At 47.7% G+C, this 20,479-nt stretch overlaps 9 protein-coding genes across 9 annotated transcripts; 6 read left to right on the top strand and 3 right to left on the bottom strand.

Moving 5' to 3' along the window:
• Positions 1-52: 52 nt before the first annotated feature.
• On the top strand, positions 53-2,063 carry DEU56DRAFT_978876 (uncharacterized protein; the record flags this gene model as incomplete). The annotated part of the gene is made up of 17 exons (XM_041359724.1): positions 53-141; positions 215-296; positions 345-358; positions 424-532; positions 586-603; positions 654-679; positions 747-772; positions 821-858; positions 918-942; positions 995-1,006; positions 1,062-1,077; positions 1,128-1,268; positions 1,324-1,383; positions 1,432-1,459; positions 1,509-1,566; positions 1,620-1,831; positions 1,883-2,063. 17 exons carry the CDS (start codon positions 53-55, stop codon positions 1,934-1,936), a joined length of 1,008 nt encoding a protein of 335 aa, XP_041211176.1. The 3' UTR covers positions 1,937-2,063.
• A 664-nt stretch (positions 2,064-2,727) lies between these two features.
• DEU56DRAFT_183417 (uncharacterized protein) lies at positions 2,728-5,160 on the top strand. Its single transcript, XM_041344958.1, has 17 exons — positions 2,728-3,047; positions 3,122-3,203; positions 3,254-3,267; positions 3,320-3,428; positions 3,523-3,581; positions 3,643-3,668; positions 3,720-3,757; positions 3,816-3,840; positions 3,893-3,904; positions 3,961-3,976; positions 4,029-4,169; positions 4,225-4,284; positions 4,334-4,361; positions 4,411-4,468; positions 4,523-4,704; positions 4,825-4,847; positions 4,900-5,160. Exons 1-17 carry the CDS (start codon positions 2,959-2,961, stop codon positions 5,009-5,011), a joined length of 1,074 nt encoding a protein of 357 aa, XP_041211175.1. The 5' UTR covers positions 2,728-2,958; the 3' UTR covers positions 5,012-5,160.
• DEU56DRAFT_870144 (acyl-CoA N-acyltransferase) lies at positions 5,118-5,625 on the bottom strand (the record flags this gene model as incomplete). Its single annotated transcript, XM_041355605.1, has 2 exons — positions 5,118-5,225; positions 5,305-5,625. 2 exons carry the CDS (start codon positions 5,623-5,625, stop codon positions 5,118-5,120), a joined length of 429 nt encoding a protein of 142 aa, XP_041211174.1.
• Positions 5,626-7,650: 2,025 nt separating this feature from the next.
• DEU56DRAFT_788307 (uncharacterized protein) lies at positions 7,651-9,030 on the top strand. Its single transcript, XM_041352459.1, has 2 exons — positions 7,651-7,996; positions 8,047-9,030. Exons 1-2 carry the CDS (start codon positions 7,949-7,951, stop codon positions 8,587-8,589), a joined length of 591 nt encoding a protein of 196 aa, XP_041211173.1. The 5' UTR covers positions 7,651-7,948; the 3' UTR covers positions 8,590-9,030.
• A 93-nt stretch (positions 9,031-9,123) lies between these two features.
• Positions 9,124-11,755, top strand: DEU56DRAFT_788305 (uncharacterized protein). The gene is made up of 17 exons (XM_041352458.1): positions 9,124-9,679; positions 9,744-9,825; positions 9,875-9,888; positions 9,954-10,062; positions 10,123-10,140; positions 10,196-10,221; positions 10,281-10,306; positions 10,358-10,395; positions 10,459-10,483; positions 10,538-10,549; positions 10,596-10,611; positions 10,663-10,806; positions 10,862-10,921; positions 10,969-10,996; positions 11,046-11,103; positions 11,150-11,358; positions 11,409-11,755. Exons 1-17 carry the CDS (start codon positions 9,564-9,566, stop codon positions 11,460-11,462), a joined length of 1,035 nt encoding a protein of 344 aa, XP_041211172.1. The 5' UTR covers positions 9,124-9,563; the 3' UTR covers positions 11,463-11,755.
• A 527-nt stretch (positions 11,756-12,282) lies between these two features.
• On the bottom strand, positions 12,283-13,870 carry DEU56DRAFT_883324 (uncharacterized protein). The gene is made up of 2 exons (XM_041356136.1): positions 13,556-13,870; positions 12,283-13,482 (listed from the first exon to the last, which is right to left on the bottom strand). The coding sequence occupies exons 1-2, from the start codon at positions 13,779-13,781 to the stop codon at positions 12,563-12,565; spliced, it is 1,146 nt and encodes a 381-aa protein (XP_041211171.1). The 5' UTR covers positions 13,782-13,870; the 3' UTR covers positions 12,283-12,562.
• A 69-nt stretch (positions 13,871-13,939) lies between these two features.
• Positions 13,940-15,236, top strand: DEU56DRAFT_788280 (uncharacterized protein). Its single transcript, XM_041352457.1, has 3 exons — positions 13,940-14,130; positions 14,325-14,571; positions 14,631-15,236. Exons 1-3 carry the CDS (start codon positions 14,006-14,008, stop codon positions 15,024-15,026), a joined length of 768 nt encoding a protein of 255 aa, XP_041211170.1. The 5' UTR covers positions 13,940-14,005; the 3' UTR covers positions 15,027-15,236.
• Positions 15,237-16,477: 1,241 nt separating this feature from the next.
• DEU56DRAFT_853550 (phosphoribosyltransferase-like protein) lies at positions 16,478-18,693 on the top strand. Its single transcript, XM_041355225.1, has 9 exons — positions 16,478-16,590; positions 16,655-16,879; positions 16,927-17,012; positions 17,066-17,441; positions 17,498-17,721; positions 17,771-17,895; positions 17,947-18,020; positions 18,068-18,167; positions 18,220-18,693. Coding segments are annotated over exons 1-9 (1,623 nt in total). The 5' UTR covers positions 16,478-16,589; the 3' UTR covers positions 18,632-18,693.
• DEU56DRAFT_853546 (RNA polymerase II transcription factor SIII subunit A-domain-containing protein) lies at positions 18,694-20,371 on the bottom strand. The gene is made up of 7 exons (XM_041355224.1): positions 20,204-20,371; positions 20,122-20,142; positions 19,960-20,063; positions 19,886-19,907; positions 19,733-19,833; positions 19,541-19,682; positions 18,694-19,482 (listed from the first exon to the last, which is right to left on the bottom strand). Exons 1-7 carry the CDS (start codon positions 20,265-20,267, stop codon positions 18,983-18,985), a joined length of 954 nt encoding a protein of 317 aa, XP_041211168.1. The 5' UTR covers positions 20,268-20,371; the 3' UTR covers positions 18,694-18,982.
• Between the last annotated feature and the right edge of the window lie 108 nt (positions 20,372-20,479).

The following is a 20,479-nucleotide window of genomic DNA, read 5'->3' as shown; positions in this document are numbered from 1 at the left end:
TATTGGTTAAATGGTTTGCTGGTGGAATGGGCTCAGACCTCGGTCAACATTCATGTCTTCCTCAACGCAGGACCTCACCCCGCAACTTTACCTCGGGACAACGTTCGGGGCACTTTTCATTGGGGTCAACATTGCAGCAGTGTCAGTAAATTATATGCTCACAAAGCTTAGCGCTTCACCGAGTCCTGTCGTCTTAACATATTTTACGGAACAGTCTCTTTGGTCTCAGCAACATTCAAGCTTTCATCTACTTTCAGACATACAACGGCACAGGGTTATCATTCTATAAGTTGGTCGTACGTCCATGCTTTCTTCTGTCGGTCCAGTCGTTGACGCTACATTAGGTCATCTGGCTTTGGTATGAATCCTTTCTAGTTGTCATTGTCGAACGTGTCGAGATTACGCCATTCTATGAACTTTCAGGATACTCGATGCTTTGCATCTGGCCTTGATAGTCCATTGCATGTATTATTATTTGGTGACCAACTTCGGGAACATCAATGCACTCACAGAAATTGTATGGAGCTTCAAGGTGAGTCCTTACTTTGGTGAAGCCTCTGCTATGATACTGATGGGCTCGTGCAGGCCCAGATAGTAGTCGATGTAAGTTGTGTGTCCTATGCACCGCAATCTGTCTCATACATGCACCGCAGGTTTTAATCGTCTATGCGGTACATCTGTGAGTTGAAGTGATCTGTCATACACAATGGGGGTATTCAAGAACTAATGTTTTTATTGGTTCGCAGTCTGTATCTTTATCGCATATGGATAAGTGTGTGTTTCCCTATCAGTGAAATTCCACGACTGAACAATGAGCTAGTCAGCAAGGGTCGATCAAGAGCTATCCCCATGATAGTGGTGGGTTGAAAATCGATGATCACGTATCATGGCTTCTCACTCCGGTTATCCAATATTAGGGCATAATCGAAATCCTATGCTCAGGTAAGTCTGTCACTTGTGATGTCTCTTCCTCTGTCTTGAGTTTTTTTGCCAGGTGTTGCCATCGGTGAGAGTTCAAACTATGTACTACTCAGTTATCTTTTTTTTTAACCCAATGACAGCCCTTATTTTGACCGTGTGAGTGAAACAGCGTACATCTAACTAAACGAATTGTTGATAACGAGTAGATTTCGGTGCAGTGTGTTCAAGGATTTAGTTAAAACTCAGTGGGCGACATATATGGCTTTGGGCGCGATTACTTTTGTCGATGTCGTTATCGCATCATCACTATGCTACCTTCTCGCTACTGCCCGTACAGGATTCTCTAGGTAAGAGACGGTCCATTCATTGTCTGGATCTGATATACTAACACAGAGTACTTAGCACCGATTCCTTGATCACAAAACTCATGGCTTACATTATTAATACGGGCTGTCTCACGAGGTATTCTCCTTCTCGACAATCCCACATATTGACTCATATTTCACGCAGCATATGTTCAATGGCAGCTATAATTACAGTAAGCTTCCGGTGGTTATATTGTCTGTCTCTTCTCTAAGGATCTGCAGTGCGCAGCAATGCCGAAGAACTTCATTTTCCTTGGTGTTGAATTTTTATTGGCTAAATGTATGACCAAAATCTTCTCCTGGAATTGTGCTAACTAATGGACTTGTTTCAAGTATACGTCAATTCGTGCTTCGCACTCCTGAACGCACGGCACTACTTGCAGCCCACCACAGATACTAGCAATTCTTACCAGTTCAATAACCGCCACGAGGTTTACCACCCGGAGCTGGACAGGGCGTCGCAAGACGAGAGGCCCCAGGCATCCCAGAAGGACGTATGTAAATTTCCCGACCATGAAATGGTGTATCCTACTCGATCTGTCATGGTTAGTAGCTGTTTTACCTGCGATGGAAGAGGACTGAATATCACACTTTAGTCAAAGCGGCCCATTGAGGTGACCATACAAATGGATTCCTTCTCGTCAGTGTGATAGATTACTAGTACGCATGGATTATCGTCTGGCAGTTTCTTCGCGATATAGGACTTGCGAGCCTTACTGAATCACCACACAGCTGAGCTGTAGGGGAGAGAGAAATTCAGTCTATCATACCCGCATTTGTGGGTTTCAAATGTCACGACTAGTACCTAACTACAAGGAACAACAAGTCGTGCAACATACATGAATTTACATGCGCTTGGGATCAACTTGGAATGATCGAGCCTCGCACATGCACTTATGCGGTTGCCACTCAGGCTAGTGGCCTTGCCATTCCAAGTGAGACCAGCAGTATACGTCTCATGATTTCTTCGACCCGTGACTCGAGGTCAGCTATCATTCAATCGTGTCAACTGAAAACATGCACAGCCTTGAATACGCTCGCGAATGTGTTATCATCTAGTATCCAGTGACTTCGGATGTCCCGGGTCATCACTGGTGTTACGCGTACAGGTATTACGACCTATCACCACCATGACGATCAATCAGCTCCTCGAACACAGGGTTGAATCAATCACTCCCCTTCATTTTCCAATGCGATGTCGGACAGTGTCGGACCTGCCGCCACATGCCAGTTGCCAAAATAATGTCCTGTATCTAGAATGACGAGTAAGTCGTTGGCGTCCGTGTTTTAAAACCGTTCTTCGTTCCTCTATGAACGTTTGAACCGTGACGATGAACGAGTTCAAATGGCACGGGATGTTACAACGCGCAAAATGTTACAAGCTGTTCGTCGCCTAATTTGCACCCTCACTTACAATATGACCTAATCCAATAATCCTTTTGGCAACCCTCGGGCATCATGCCCCGAACCTAGTAGGCAATGAGTCGAACACTTTTTCAATCTCCCCTGTAGGCTGTGCTTCAACCATGCGGCAGGCAGTGCGTCCCCAGCTATCAGCGCCGGAAGGAGTCGTAGTCAAAGCACACATCACAGGTCGGCGGCATTGCTAGCCTCATACTTTGTGAAAACCTCGTCGATTCCTCCATTGCAATCAGAATTGTTTCAGTCAACAATGTCTTCCTCAACGCAAGACCTCATCGCCCAACTAGACATCGGGAGGACGTTCGGGGCACTTTTTATTGGGGCCACCATTGCAGCTGTGTTCGTAAACATTTTGCTCATCATGCAGTGAAAATCGTGCGTTTCGTCTCATCCTGACTCATTCTGCGGAACAGGCTCTTTGGTCTAAGTAACGTTCAAGTTTTCATCTACTTTCAGACGCATAGGGGCACAGGGACAACATTCTATAAGCTATTTGTACGTCTATACTGCTTTCTTGTCAGTTCTATTCTTGATGCCCATGTCAGGTCATCTGGCTGTGGTATGTATTCCTTGTTGTCATTATCGACAGTGTCGAGACTACAAAATCTTAGGATACTTGATGCTCTACACCTCGCCTTGGTCATCCACTGCGTCTATTATTATCTAGTGATCAACTATGCAAATATCAGTGCGCTCACGCATATCATATGGAGTTTTAAAGTGAGTTCTTACTGTTCTCTGGGCAGCCCCTCCTTTAAGATTGATGGGCTTGTGCAGCTTCAGATAGTAATTGACGTGAGTTGTGCTTGCAAAGCTCTGTGACACGTCTCAGTCACGCACTTCACAGGTTTTGATCATATATGAGGTACATCTGTAAGTTTGATGGGCAGAATGTGATGTGCAACATCTGAATAATACCTTTTTTGCACCATAGCCTGTACGTTTATCGCATATGGATAGGTATGTTTCCTATCAATGGATTTCTATGACTGATGCCAATATTGTACCTAGTCAGCAAAGGCCGATCAAGAATCTTCCCCATCGCAGCAGTAGGTTTACAATTGATATACATGTTCTACAGCATTTCATTCCGTTGATTCGTCATAGGGCGCGATCGTAATCTTAGGTTTAGGTAAGTCCGTTACCTGGAAATGCACTTTGTTCAATTTTGAAGATTCCTCCAGGTGTCGCCATCGGTAATTGCTCAAATGGCTCTCTTGTTTGCTCGCTCATCATTTAAACCCGATGCCAGCCCTTATTTGGGCCATGTGAGTGAAATTGTATACTCCTTAGCCACTCAAAAGTGCTGAAAGGGAGTAGATATCAGTGCCAATTGTTCTCGGATTTGATAAAAATCGAGTGGTCGACATACGTGACTTTGGGCACGATTACTGTTGCCGACATCGTCATCGCATCATCGCTATGCTACCTCCTCGCTACTTCTCGTACAGGATTCGCTAGGTAAGGAGCGACCCATTCATTGTCTGGGTCTGATCTACTAACACAGAATACTTAGCACTGATTCCTTGATCACAAAGCTCATGGCTTACATTATTAATACCGGTATCCTGACGAGGTATTCCTTCTTCCAGACTATCCAGTATCTTGGCTCAAATTCCACGCAGCATATGTTCAATGGCAGTGATGATTACAGTAAGCTTCCGGTGATTGCATTGTCCGTCTCTTCTCTGATGGTCTACAGTGCGCAGTGATGCCGAACAACTTCATCTTCCTCGGTATTGAATTCTTAGTGGCTAAACGTGAGACCAAATCCTTCTCCTGGAATTACGCTGACCGGTGGTCTTGTTTTCAAGTATACGTCAATTCGTACCTCGCACTCCTGAACGCACGATACTACGTGCAGGCCAATGCAGACACTAGCAATTCTTACCAATTCAATAACGTCTACCGCCCAGAGCTGCACGTTATGGCGTCGCAAGACGAGGAGCTCCAGGCGTCCCGGAGGGACATATTCAAACATCCTGACGAGGAAGGGGTACGTCCTTCTCGATCTGTCACGGTTAGTGCTAGTTGTTGTGTCATTGAGGACCAAATGACACGCTTCTGCTACAGCGGCCGATTATGACGACGATGGAGATGAATTCTTTCTCATCAGTATGATGGGTGGGCATGCGTATGGTATGTTTATTCGTCTTCTCCCGAGATTGGGAGCGCTTATCAAACTTCACAGTCAACGTTGCGGGGAACGAGAGGAATCTTGTCCACTAAAGGTTAACGAATATATCACTACTAGCTTAGAATCAACACAAATGTATGTAACTCATGAGATAAACGAGTTCTGAACTATGGCGTGGAACGAGCTCCGCACTTGTCTATCAGCCTGCCATGACCTTCAAGTTATGTAAGTACGCCTACTGGCAGACAGTTGACGCCATACGTCACATTCATTCATTGATTCCAATACCTCTCAGCCCACTCTTCGTCTAAAACACCCGTGCTTAAACCATCTTCCCAATGTCCATCGATCCAATTTGCTCGTCGCTTCCTACCCTCTTCCTTGAATCCGCTGCCTCAAGTCATTAGTTTTTATCCTGGAGCAAATATTGCGTGGATTGCCCCGCATGTTCTTGTAAACTGCTATGGCAGCTTTGTTTCCCTCCGATACATTCAAAGAGACGCGTTGGACACCCAGCGCTTTAAACGCGTGGTCTACAGTAAACCACGCCGCCTCCGTCACACATCCCTTTCCCCAAAACTTTGGAAACATCGATATCCCGAACAATCCATCCCGGTTCTTTACAGGCTCTGCCACCTTGATACTGCATTGCCCCACAAATTCATTCGTTTCCCTCAGGATGATGGTGAACCAGATGGTCGAATTTTCTGCGAGAGTTTTGAGGGACTCTTTGTATTTCGTTGGTTGCGGAGTGAGGGATTCTGCAGTCACCTCTCGCATAACACGAGCGTCGTTTCGGAGCGCGAGAAGATTGTCTAAGTCTTTGTCTATAAATCCACGCAAGAGTAGGCGTTCTGTTGTGAACATGATTACGGATCGATCGACCAGTTTTCACCCTCAAACGTGCCACCTACTTATTATAACTTTTTCTGTGGACTGGAGATTCCGAGGGTGTGGGACTATCCATCCGGGGTCTCTACGGCCCATTCCACAGCCTAGTCAGCACGTTGCGTGTTCGTAAGCTTGCTCAGCTGGCCCTGCTTCATCGGTCTAATCCCTGGTGCGTGATCATGACGAGTTCAAAGCCTCTGTCCTTGTTTCTAGTGTGACTGCCTTATGTAGGGCATGCCCTGCCAGGTCCTGCAAGATTCATCGAGTACTTAGGCCTCAGGAGCTATTCCATTCTACTTCTTAGGATTGCAACAATCTCTATCATATTGCTGAAGAACCCTGTGTACTTGTCTTGCAGTCTCCTCCAAGACAAGTGCAAAGGGTTCGAAGTTGCCACACATCTGCATTCACGATGGAAATTTTCGCAATCGCTTGTCTTCATTAAATTCGCTGCCACTCACGACAAAGATGGTACGTAATGGTACGTAGATTTTGCTTGATATGAAAATTGATTCATGAGGTCGCTAGTCCGTCCATCAGACGATGTATTCCGGCTCGTGATAACTGGGTTCAGAGCAATTTAATTGTTCGAGAACTCTGAACACAGGATAAAAACAGTATAGCCTATTAATATTGCATGGCGGGCGCTGTTGCGCTGGTCATGAGTATCAGATGGCTGATAAGAATAGTACCTCCTGAATTTCAAAGCATTCGATTGGTTGCTCGGTGGTTCCATTCAGCACGGACCCTATCAGTGACGAGGAAGGGTCTGCATCAGAACAAATATTATTAGCGCGGCAGGTTCAGAATACAGCATCGGAAGACGGACATAGCGTCAGTCATGGGACGCACCTTAAAAGACGACTTGAACGAACAGGCGCCCGACTTCTTCGACCCCGATCCCAACGCACACTGATCGTTGATAATTGAGCACTCGGTTTGTCTGAACAGTGCTTCTCGTGAGTGATACTCTAGGTTGTTCTGCAACGTAACATAAGCTGACCACTTGCTTACCAGCCACCCGCAAGGATCTCTTACGTATTCTCGAACAACGGCGGAGCAACTCCTGCATCAGACCTGAAGCCGTCCTGCGGGACAGGTTTGAATCCTGTAAGTAGGCTGTCCTGTGAACAATACCTTGGCTTCTATTAAGAAGAGCTGACGTGAAAGAAGGCACATCAACTGACCAGCAATTCCCGTTGCCAAACAACTCGTTCTAATTCATAGCCCGGCAGACTTCTCTCAAATTGAAATAGATAGTCCACTACTATCTGCGGTACTTGGAACCCCCATGTCGTTCAAGACCAATAAGAAGCGACAGACGCCGGCGCCCACGCCATGCAAGATGATACGAGGTCATACTAGGCAGGTAGAAGGTGTTTTGCACCTGCCTGACGGACGGTGCATCATCACATGTTCGGTGGACGGCTCACTCCGACAATGGGACCTAGAGAGCGGTGCACAGATAGGCGAGGACTGGCGAGATGAGGATAGGGCAGGAGTGTGGTCCATGGCACTGTCTCCAAACGGCAAGACAGTTGCAAGCGGAAGCGACAATGGGAAAGTAATGTTATGGAACATCAAGACGAAGAAGGTCATCGCCAAATGGACAGGACACGCCTATCTTGTGTGTGCATTGTGCTGGAGTGCAGACAGTAAGCGAGTAGCGAGCGGATCCTGGGATGGGACGGCAAGAGTCTGGAATGTCAAGAGCGGCAAACCTGTCTTGACGATCAAAACGGGGCACAAGAACGTGTGCACGGTAGTGTACTCGCCCAAGTCAACTAAAATCGCGACGTGCGGACGCGACGAGAATGCAGCGAAAATCTGGGATGCGAAGACAAGCAAGCTGCTCGCCACACTCAAACACGATATCATAGTTTTGAGTTTGGCATGGACGTCAGATGGAAAGAAGCTTATCTCCGCAACATATGGCCCAATTAGGATATTCGACACTGCCACTTGGCAGCAGATCGCTATTCTTGATGGTCACACTTGGGTCAACGCCATCTCCTTGTCTCGGAACGACCGCCTCCTTGTAAGCGTATCAACCGATAAAACAGCGCGTCTCTGGAACCTCGACACCAACCTCCCAGTTTGTCCACTTCTCCAGCACGAAGATGAGGTGAAATGTGCAGCCTTTTCCGCAGATGGACAAGTGCTAGTCACTGGCGACGAGGACAAAAATGTGTACAGTTGGGACGTTCACGCTATGCTCAAAGAAGCTGGCCTTGAGGACCTCCTCCTGCCTATCCCTAATGTAAATATCATGGTCCCTCGGTAATAGCTACGCTGATCTCTTACTCGCAGGTCCCATGTAGGAAGTCGTTTATCGACGTACGCCAGCTCCGCCACACTCTCACACCCTCTTTTGCGAATCCACGTGCGCTCCTCCGTCGCTTTTCATCGCTCTTTCGCTGCGCTCAGTCCAATACCGATGGAGTAACCGAACTCCAGCAACTGCCAAGGCAGTCCATCTTCTCTTGTTGTTCTAGTATCGTCGAACGTTCCGCAGTACTGGACATAAAGGTGCGTCATCCCCTTGGCATGCGTTACCCATCGCCGTGTTCAACGATTTCTTTCCCGCCGTTGGCTGTTGCTCCGCAGCTGAAACGAGAACATTTACACACTCGACCTGCTGGTATAAGTACTACCACACCAGGTGCAACAACTGCAGAGTCACAACTCCTCCGATTGTTAGCTCATCTCATGCTTTCCCCCTACCCCTCCCCGACAAGCGACACAAACACAGCGGTAACAGCAAGGCCAATCGCAAGGCCCAGCCCAGTCCCAGGCATCATCTCAGCCTGCCGCTGCCTCGACATCCGCGACACCTCCTGCTCCTGCTGCTAGTACTGCCACACCAAATGCAGCAACCGCATAGTCACGGCCCCTTCCATTGCGGACTCGCTTCATGCTTTTTCTTTGCTGTGCATCTCCCCCACACGCTGATGGTCATTAATGCGGCGGCATGGTACAACTATTCCACCTTTGCATCTAATTCTTTTGTACTCTTACCTTTTAGTGTAAGGCCAAGTGGTGATGATTGCGAGTCGAAGTGGACCTGACGGAGATGTGCATTTGATCAAGGGGCAAGGTGGTAATACCCATGAATCATGATACGTCTTGGATGTGAACCAAATGTGAACAGGAATTGATATTGATGGAACGGGTTTCGGCTTGGGGAAGATATTCCTTAATGGCTTGTCTTATCTGCTCGTCTAGATCAGGGAAGCAGAAGGATCATTTGGTCGCTGCATCATCCCCATCATTATCGACATCTTCATCTAACAGCTTTCTGCAGGACTGGATGCACCGTGGGAAAGTGAATCACGGCGCTCAATTGAGAATTCACAATATTCAGAGTCTGCTCTATTTTGCTCTTCGCTACCACTGTGTTGCTTCACCAATCTGTGCGCACCAGTGGTTGGCCTTCAAATTCGTTTACATCGATGGTCAGCATGATGATGGAAACCACTCAGATATTTGCCGGTCAAGGATCATTCATGAAAACTTGAAGAACTTTATCCTGTTCAATTCGATCTCTTTGAAGTTTGATGGCCTAACGCCAATGCTGCACACATGGTAGCCCCCTGCATCTACTACTCAAGCAATTCCTTGGATGACAGCGCGTTATCAAACATATGATACACTCCTGAATCCTGATATCAACCTTGAAACACCGCCACGCGGTTTCATCCTCATCGCTGAAGATGTGCTCCCAGCATCAGCACCAGCCCCCAAACCCATCATCCATTGTCACAGAATAGATGCTAAGCTAAGCTTATTATCCGTGGTTTCGGGATATATAATATGGTGGAACCCTGATGGAATTGATCTTGTCAGCAGCACCAATGGCTTCCTCAACGCAAGATCTCACTCCACATCTTCACCTCGCTAACACATTTGGGGCAATTCTCATCGGAGTTATCATTGCAGCAGTGTAAGTAAACTATTCCTTTAAAAGTTGAATGTTTCTTGTTGTCCTAATATGTCTCATGGAACAGTCTCTTTGGTGTAACCAATATTCAAGCATTCATCTACTTTCGGACGCATAGTGGCACAGGGATAACATTCTATAAGCTAGTCGTACGTTTATGTCGTCTTCTTGTTAGTTCTGTTACTGGAGCTATTCTAGGTCATATGGCTTTGGTAGGCATCTCTTCCAACTTTAATCATCGAGCAGGTCGAGATTACATCATATCCTAAAAATTTAGGATACTTGACGCTCTGCATTTGGTCCTGATCGTCCATTGCATCTATTTTTATTTAGTGATCAACTACGGGAACGTTGTTGCACTCACAGAAATTGTATGGAGTGGCAAAGTGAGTTGCTACATTGGCTCACCGTTTAGCCTCTACTATCATATTGATGTACTTGTGCAGCTTCAGTCGGTAGTCGCCGTAAGTTGTTCTATTTCCTAAGCCCTGTGATCTGCCTCAGACACGCACTCCATAGGTTTCTAGCATCTTTGTGGAACATCTGTAAGTTCGACGTACAGTGTTTTATGCAACAATTCACTCAAAGCTTTCTTGGTCGGTAGACTATATCTCCATCGCATATGGACAGGTATTTCCCCCCCTGTGAACAGATTTACCACAACTTATGCGTTGAACATAGTTAGCAAGGGCCGATCAAGGGCTCTACCTATCACGGTGGTAGGTTTGTCATCGACGTTCATGTTCTAGCCTTAATGTTCCATTCTGTTAATCCCCTACTAGGGCATCGCCATCGTCCTAACTTCGGGTGAGTTTTGTCACCTGGAAATTCTCTTCGCACGATCTTTGAAACTTCCTTCAGGTCCAGCCACCGGTGAGTTCATCGTTGTTATGGGTTCATCATTTTAACATGATAAAAGCCGTTATTTGGTGCATGTAAGTGAGATAGCGGACTCCCCAACTGCTCAAAGTGCTGATAGCGAGCAGGTACCAGTTTGTCCATAGCATCAGCGATTTGGTTCGAATCCAGTGGGCATTATACATGTATTTGGGCACTGTCGCCTTCGTCGATATCTATATCGCATCATCGCTATGTTATCTCCTCGCTACGTCCCGTACTGGATTCTCGAGGTAAGATGCAGGTTGTACACCGCTGGGTTTGAGACACTAACATTACAGTACTCAGGACGGACTTATTCATAACAAAGCTCATGAATTATGTCATTGATACAGGTTGTTTGACGAGGTATTCCTTCCAGCCTACCCCCATACACTGACTCATATTTTGTGCAGCATGTGTTCAATGATAGCTATCATTACAGTGAGCTCATACCTCATGTTCTGACCATCGTCCCTCTAAACGTCTGCAGTGCGCAGTAATGCCGAAGAACTACATATTTGAAGCTGTCGAATTTTTGCTGCTGAAACGTATGGCCAAAGAATTTTTCGAGGATCATGCTGACTCCCGTTTCAGTGTATGTCAATTCGTATCTCGCACTCCTGAACGTGCAGTACTACGTGCAGCCCAATGCAGACAAATCTGGATTCCGCCACGGCGTCTACCACCCGAAGCTGCACGTTAATGCATCGCAGACCCGTGAACTCCGGGCATCTCGGAAGAGCATGTTTGAACATCCCGATGGTGAAGTAATGCATATCACTCGACCTGTTCAGGCTGTCATGGTTAGTGGTTGCGCTACTGTCAATGGAATAGGACTGATCACACGCTTTAGCCACAGCGGCCCATGGAGGTGACGATGCAGATGAATTCTCTCCCCTCAGTGTGATGGAAGCATGGATCATCGTCTCCACATACTGCGAGATAAGTAGGATCGGCCAATCACTTGGACTGCTTGGTAAATTTTCGAATTGTAGTATGACATGGAGAGGTATCAGTACGTACAACTATTTCTTGGTGCGCCCCTAGTCGACCTCGGCGGAATCGCACTTTACCGTGTAGGCTAGTAGCTCTATCACATTTGTGATAACATCCTCATGCCGCGGGCGCTGCAGCCTCTTTGTTGTTAAATAGGCAATCGTGCGCCCGGTCACACCAGGCCGTGGAGATGCAAGATAGGACCTCGAACACATCCAAATCCATGATCTGAAGTGGTTAATCGCTGACCCGGCACATCGCGCGAACTCCCTTTCTCCCGAGTTTTAAGATCAAAATTATATCTCATATCACAACTCATTTTAGCACCGAACACAGACGCGAAGGTTTAATAAAGCAATTATCAAACTTCTCCCAGAAGCCCAAAGTCGACCGTATGCCATGAACACCTATCCTAAGTATGTGGGTGGGCCCACAGGATGGCATCGGCATCTTATGATTCTTATCTCGGGGTCCGCGCACTGCAGCTCAAATAGCGACCATATATATAGCCTCCTACGACCCGATCCACATAACTAAGGTCTGGGAACGATGCTAACTACAAAATGGTCCCCATCACCAGCGGTGTATCCACAGAAAGATTGAGTTCTAAATCTTGGCGTGTCCGATAAGCGGATGTTTACGTATTTTTGAAATCTTTCTCAAAGTGCTGTTCATGCTATGAAGGCCAAGTGATATCATATGGACCGGTGCGCACAGGCGACCAGCAGGGCCAGATGGATTGTGGCAGGGTGACAATGGCTGAGCGCTAACTTTTAGTTTTAGTATTCAAACAGTACAAATGGTATACAATGTATCCATGGAATTCTTTGTAGTAACGTGGGGTACGTAGGGAATACTGTGAGTAAACAAACGGTATAAATACGAGCGGAAACAAAAAAATACGGGTGCGGGAAATAACATGTCAACGTCAAAGACAAGGGATCACAAGTCCCAGAAATATATCGTATCGCCTCACTGAGCGAGCGCGCCTGCGCCATCAGATCCCGAAAATTACTTCCTCGTGGGAAATCCATCATCATACTCGACTTGCTGATCAACTGTGATCTGCACACCCAACCCCGTGCGCGCACGGGGAATACCACTATCAATGTCCTCTCCAACAATTGGAAGTACGGCTTTGGTTTCCTCGCGAGGGGTGACACTGCTTTTATCAGCGTCCCACTCTCCGCCCTCTTTACGGCCGGCCACAGCCACGGTGGCGTCCCGCATATCGCCGAGGGTGAAAGTGTGGTTGACACCCCTTGGTCTATTCCCTGAGCCGGAGAGCGAGTGAGTGTTGGCTCCTGATGAGGAGGCGGCGTGGGAAGAGACTGAGAACGAGCCTCCGTTGGCTAGGTCCCCACGCACGGAGAGGATGATGCGCATAGACATAGTTGTCGTAAGCACAGCAGCCATGCTAGTGACAATTGTCTTGATGGGGTCGGTTGGACCCGTGGGCGTCATGATGAAGTAGAAGAGGACGTTGACGAGGTTTACAAGGAGAATAGCACCGTACAGGTTCAAGCCGTCACGAAGCATGAGACGCCAGTAAGATACAGGCTTGGTTTCGAGGGTTTTAATGCTGCGCAGAGCAGCGAGGACGAAGCTGGTACCGTACAGCAAGGTTGGAGCTAGCCAGTAAATTCCAACCCAGCTTGCGTTATTCAAGGGACCAGCGATGCATCCCTGGCCATCTCTAAGATGAACAGAGCGATAGAAGCCGCAGCAAATGGCTGTAACGACAATCTGCACGGCGTACAATCCCCACATGGTTGCGCGAACATTTTGGACGTGGTCATAGATAGCCGATATGCGCATAACATGGACAGCAGATGCAACAGCAAGGAGAATTGCTGTACAAATTGGCTCGTAAGGCCAGAAGCCGACGCAGTCTGTGTCTTGTATGACTGTTGTGCTAAAGAACATTACACCTGTAATGCAAAGGGACGTTTCATGTTAACGCCCGATATCGTGCGATAAGACGAGTTGGAGAAGGAAATGCACCTGTGACAACAAAATCTGCTAGGACCCAAAATTGCATAAAGTAATACATGAACTTCAAAGCGGGCCATTTTGGCAGACGGCCCAGCTTGTAGGACCTGGGAGTGAGAACGAGAGCGTCCCAGGCCAAGACGGTGAGTGTGCAGACGAAGAAGTACTTTTGTGCAGATAGATGAGGGGGAAGGTCCAAGGAAGCAGGGAGACTAGGGTCTGTCGAGTTCGACGACATTGTGGAAGGAGTAAAGGAGGAAAGGCGATGAGCGCTAGATCTACATGTCCCAGCTTACAGCTATTTTATTCGCAAGGGAGGCAGTTCCATCAACTACTCATTATGTCAGCAAAATCTGATCCCAAGATTCTGGTGCCAAGGGTCCTCCCACGGTAATTCGTAAAGTGGCCGTAACGGTAACGAACCCTTGCCGACGTTCCATCCGACGAGCTCGCTTAATATTAATGTCTTCTTCATTGTCGCTGCCATCGACGCCTACATTTGCTACCCCAGGTGATCAGCCGACGACGAGTCAAACCTCCGGGGCTGGAGGTAACCAACAGCCATCTACATCAACCACGCTATATCTGTAGGTTGCCTGATCCCAGCATCATGATTATTTGGCTAACACAGGCTTCATCATCCCATGCACTGCTTATTCAACGTTTCATCTTGCAATCCCACAACGTTTTCTTCCTCGTGATCCTCTTTTTTGATCTTCTTATTGTCATAATTATTCTTGATCCAACGTACGGCTCCTCCCACAATGAATTCTACAACAAGCTTCACATTCTTAGCTACCCTTTTCGTTCTCCTTCTCATATCAGCCTCTATCATATTCCGTTCCTTCCTCGTCCGCAGGCGCTTTCGTCGCCGTGTCGAAGACGCTCTCGCACAAGGAGCCTTTTTTGACCTACCACCCTCGGCGCTCGGTCTTACTTCAAGGTTCATTGGAGAGAAACCCAGCGTCCATGAAGCCTGGGTTGAACAGGATCTCCTACAGGAGAAAGCCCAGTGGCATGCCATCATGGTTGGTTTCGAGCCATTTAATTCATTTGCAGGGCTTGACTGATACTTTCATTCAAATAGCCTGTCACTGCTCTTCTAACACACAGGGTCGAACCTGCTGCGGAGTCCCGATTACCTCATGAAGCTCCACAACAACAGCGACCCTCATTCCTTGCGCGTTTCAAGCGACACTCTGTATCCCCCGACTCACATCCAGCCACGATCATCCGAGACTGTACCTCACCAGATGACACCGTCTCCGTGTGCGTGCTGATCACAATGCCTCACCCAGATTCCCCGATGCGCTTTAAGCATTCATCGGAATATCCGGCCAAGTCGCAACTAATTGACGGCAAATATCCGAACCTGGGCGTAACGGCAGGGAGGGCCAGTGACGAGGAAGGCGTCCCAAACGTCGTCTTTGGTGTTGCCGAGCTTCCTGTGGTTGGTGGTTGGACAGAAGTAAAAATGGCGTAATATTTTCAGATTTACACTTCCCTGATATGACAGACATGAATAGTGTGGTAATATCGAATGGTATGGACCTTTTGACGTTTAACTCATATTGGCTATGCATCATACTGTATTCTTGTTTTGTAACACTTACTACCACTTACCCACACACACCACTCCTAGTATGTATGCATAGGAACAACAGGAATGACTGGATTATTCTTTTGCGCTTTAGCTACCGTATTGACATGAGGTCAACGACATGAAGGCATCCGTGCCTGTTGCAACCACCACCCTCCCATAGAACCCTAATACTTGAGTACTGTGGAAGCAAGCGTACCTTGAGCACACGCGGCCTCACACGGCATTAAATAATTTTACCATATCATGACCTACCAAGTGATTGTCTCCAGAACGCAGCTCTAGTTGTCGCACATCAACGAAATACCTGGAAAAGCATCTTCACCATCGCATCGCATCGCCATCGCCATCACCATCATGCCAAGTCCCTCCAAATTCTGCACTGCTCCAGCCTCCGGTTATCTATTATGAATCATGAAGTTGCATCAAGACCCCAGGGGTTAATATCTGTCAAATCTTTGAATTGAAGAAGGCGGCGAATCATTCACGCGCTGATCCTGAGTGATCCTGAGTGACCCTCTGGGTTGATTTTGACGTCTCAACTTGCTGGCGAATGTCGCAACTCGCCGAAGCGGCTTTAAGACCTCCACACAGCCGTTTCAATGATTGGGGCGGGTTAGGTATAGTGCGATCAAATCAGAACTGGATTTGAGTGTCTTCACTACGTCGAGATCGCCTCCAAAATCATGCAGCTAAACATCACACAAAATATTGCAAGGTTAATCTGATGCCCTGACAGGCTTGACAGTGATCTTGCTGCCGCCGGTAGGCAAGTCACCACGTGAAAGCGTCAAGGTGAAAATTCAGTAAAAGGTCTACCGGCTCGTCAGACTTTGCGTGCGCAACACCGGTCAATGCAAAGCCACCTCAGTGGAGCGACGTGTCGGTGAGAAAAATAGGATAAATGCACGACTCACCACGGATTGTCCTCGGCGTGCCAGAAGGAGATAACCATGGTGAGACGTGTCGCACAACGGTCGGTTGATAGCTTTATTTCGCAGGGTTCACAAAGTCTTCTTAATTATAGGAGATGGGTCCGGTGGGATGCTTTTGAGTTATAAATGTCGTAAGTAGGCATATTAGTTTGTAAATAACTTTCAAACAGTTGTTCCCTCTTTCATGAGATTGGATCCAACGATGCGGCTGGCTGCGCATAAAATTCGGAAAATGGCGAGCGACCAAGACATGCGGTGGACTGAATCGTCGGATGGGTTCAACACTACGCTGGACAGAATAAGAAGACACCATATGTGCCACATGAGCGTTGCAGCAATAGCTTGGTCGGACATGGAGAGCTTCAGATGCAATGACCACTGGGTCGCACGTGCGCCGGGCCGTTTCGCAGCGAACAATCTTTCCTTTCCTGCTTTTCAACTTCTATCGCGATGAGTCACTTCAAACTGCAATCTCCAGGCCTGCCGCCTTCCTGCCATTTCATTCCATCTGAGTGAGTTTCTTTCTTGATCGTGCTGAATCTAAGTGCTAGACCCCCTGACAGGTCTCCGATTTAGTGTGTGGTATTCTAGGATTACTGCTCCATGACGCATCTGTAGATGCAGCACCAGAGATTTCTGAAGGTCTCTCCTTGCTGCAGCACAGAGGACAGGATGCATGTGGCATTGTAACCTGTGGACCCAAGGGTCGATTCTTTCAATGCAAAGCCAATGGCATGGTCCGGGATGTCTTTGATGAAAAGGCCATCGCAAAATTGATCGGAGGTATGGGTGTTGGCCATGGTAAGCCTTTGCAGTAACCTGCCAACAATTATCATAATACTTTGTAGTCCGTTATCCAACTGCCGGTAGCTCGGACCACGCCGAAGCACAGCCATTCTACGTTAATTCACCATATGGTATCGTATTTGCCCATGTGAGTCTGTCTTCGAGACTTCTCTCTGAGAGTCGACTGAAGGTGGTGCTTAGAACGGAAACCTCATAGACAGTCCTTCGCTCTTGCAATACATGGATGCCACCGCACATAGACATATAAACACTTCGTCTGATTCCGAACTTCTTCTCAACCTTTTCGCCAACAATCTCCAGAAGACAGGCAAATTTCGTATCAACGAAGATGACATTTTCACTGCCATAGGAGGTCTTATGCGGCAGTGCACAGGAGCATATGCGTGTGTTGCAATGCTTGCTGGCTTCGGGATCATTGCATTCAGAGATCCAAATGGCATCAGGCCAGTCGGGATGGCTTCCAGAAGGACCAACACCGGAAGAGACTACCTCTTTGCAAGCGAGAGCATTGTCGCTGATGCTTTGGGCTTTACCGAATGGGAAGATGTGAAGCCCGGTCAGTCTTTGTTCCCACCATCAGCTGCATCTACTGATGATTCGTGTTGGTGATAGGTGAAGCAGTGATCATCACTCGGTCAGGGGTTTCCAGGAAACAAGTTGCAGCTCATGCGATCTTTGCACCAGATATTTTTGAATTTGTCTACTTCGCTCGCCCTGATTCCGTGCTTGACGGCATCAGCGTTTACCGCAGCCGAATGGCTATGGGCGACGCGCTTGCCGTTGAAGTTGACAAGGTTTTGAAGGAACGTGGCATCACAGTGGATGTCGTCATCCCAGTTCGTGGTTTCCGCCGTTTACGGTTGTTTGTTCTGAGATGTTTCGCAGGTTCCTGATACGTCTCGCGTTGCAGCTTTGAATCTTGCACAGAAGCTCAACTTGCCCTACAGAGAGGGCTTCATCAAGAACCGCTATGTTGGCAGAACATTCATTATGCCAGGTCAACAAATGAGGTAATACATATTGGTTACCATAAACATGAGTGATGCCAAGACTTTCCACAGACGAAGGAATGTCAGGAGGAAATTGAATGCCATGGCCCTGGAGTTTTCTGGGAAGAACGTTCTCCTTGTTGATGGTAAGATGTAAAACAGCTGGATCCAATCATCTCGTGACACGTCCTAGATTCCATCGTTCGCGGGACCACCTCAGAAGAGATTATCCAGATGGCAAAGGATGTCGGCGCCAAGAAGGTCATCGTTGCGAGCTGCGCCCCGCCTATACGGTAACCCCTACATGCCAATAAACTTTGCCAGATGAGACTGACAACGCTTTAGGCACTCGAATGTATATGGCATCGATATGCCTTCAAGGCAAGAGCTCGTTGCATACGGGCGCAACACCGAAGAGATAGCCGAGGCCATTGGCGCAGACCTTGTCATATTCCAGACTCTTCCCGATCTCATCGCATCCGTGCGGCAGTTCAACCCATCTATTGCAACGTTCGATTGTTCCGTATTCACAGGAGAGTACGTCACCGGTGGTGTCAGTGAGGCGTATTTGCACCAATTGGAGTCGCTCCGTGCGGACAACGTCAAGAACAAGGTGGCCGTGGGCTCACAGGAAGGCCAACGTGAGGGCAGTAGGGTCAATGGAGTCCACAGACGGGAGAACATAGTAGCATCTGGCGGTCCAGTTAATGGCGCGGACGCCACAGTTGGATTGCACAACACCTGGAATATTAGTTGACAGTTACCTGGTTTCTCAGACACCAAGTAGATATATATCATAACTTCTTGATATCCCCTATCTCATATATATATAGATAGATAGATAAATAGATTTCGTGGTGTAGAAAAAACTTGAGAAGTATTGCTGAAGGGATGTGCATCTAACAGATGGTAATAATGTCAACAACCATATCGTCAACGGGGATAGCGACGGATAGCAAATGGTAGACACGCTAGACATACACTACTCAGATAGTCGTACAACAATGCAAAGCATAATAGATGATGGCCCTGACAACCACAATACAAGGGCTAAATAAAATCATCGAGTAGAACAAATGTAATTGAGTAAGTAGCCTCAATTCGAAGGTTACCGGGTCGGCATGATACGTGCATTACTGGTTTGTCCTGGAAGCTGGGAAAGGGTGCGGTGTTTCGGCATGAACAAAGAAGACATGGGGTCCTTCTTATTTATTGGAGCCTTAACCAGTCGCTGTTCTCCTGTGGATGGTGATGGTTGTGCTGTCGGTAAAAGTTTCGGTGAACCAGCAGAAGGAAGAGATGCAGCTAATTTCCGAGGAGTGGCAGGGGCTGAGTCTGATGATGTGGGAGGTCGGCCAGATGACTGAGGCGGTGCAGGCATGATAGACGGTCGCTTGTGGGTGACTGTCTTGACGGTGACCATGCTCTTGGTTGGGCTCTTGGTTGGTTCAGAAGGTCCATGTACTGCGGGCTTTAGACTAGGTGAACTATGCAGCGGGCGGTGTCGCTTAGGAGGAAGGACGCGAGCGGTGTACATAGAGCTACGAAACTTGGTGGCCTCATTCTTTGTTTTCTGAAAGAGTGTCTTGGGTTGACTCGGTGCTCCCCCTTGATACGCAACAGTCAATACATAACCACTATAAGGAGCTCACGAAACTCAACGTACATCCTCGAGCACGTTTCGGGGGAGGTAGGCGATCGGTGATCTTAACCTCACGTTCCCTCTTCCGTTCATCCGCTTCCATGCGCTGACTGCGGAGACGAGAACCCACTAGTTCAAGCCGTTTGGCCTCCGCCTCTCGTAATAGCTGCCCCAACCTTTGTCAAGAAGTATCAAAAAAATCAAGCAAAAGCTTACGAAGAATTGCTCGCGCCACGATTCGGGAGCCTCAGAGCCTTCTTGCAAATACTGTTCGGCTAATAGTGGAAACGTTCTCCAACACAACCGTTGCCATATTTCTTTGGTAATGTCAGAGAGGAGTGGAGAGATCGTTGAATGTATTGGGCACACCAGAGGTATCATTCTCAAGGTACTGCAAGAGGTGGATCAGGAATCAAAGCATGATAGAAGGAGATGGGACGAACAGGTGACGATTGTTCCAGATGAAGAAGGGTATCTGCAGAACAACATTCCAGCACCGGCTTAATCACATCATACCGTATGGCATCGGCTCCCAAACTGCTTATAGCTGGACCAATAACCTGGGTCAGTCTCGGACAAAAAGGTCTGACATCTTCTGTACGCACAATCTGTGTATGTAGAGAGGACTGTATACGTCGATCATCTCAGCATACGACCCCATACACTGGCAGTCGATAGACAACTTACCACGTTGGCAAAATGTGACTAACGTGGGCAAACGGCGAGACTGGCCCTCGGACTCGGACAGCATCAGAAAGAAAGGTAGCCTGCTGGGCAGATAAGCAGGGGACTATAGACGGTATGCAAGTCAGTGAATTGGTTGGTTTCAGCCCTTGGCCGTCGTCTCTTTATGAGTACTGCCTCAGGGCCCACGCCTCAGTTTGTAGTGGCTTTTGATTACCCGGTTTGGGTATTAGCCCCTCGCAATTGTTCAATTGACGTGGACTCGGACATGTCAATTGT

Source organism: Suillus clintonianus (genome assembly GCF_016758775.1).
Source record: "Suillus clintonianus strain FC179 chromosome Unknown DEU56scaffold_17, whole genome shotgun sequence".
Taxonomy (NCBI): domain Eukaryota; kingdom Fungi; phylum Basidiomycota; class Agaricomycetes; order Boletales; family Suillaceae; genus Suillus; species Suillus clintonianus.
Note: the sequence above shows the minus strand (reverse complement) of the source record. Positions and strands in the feature narration are given on the sequence as shown.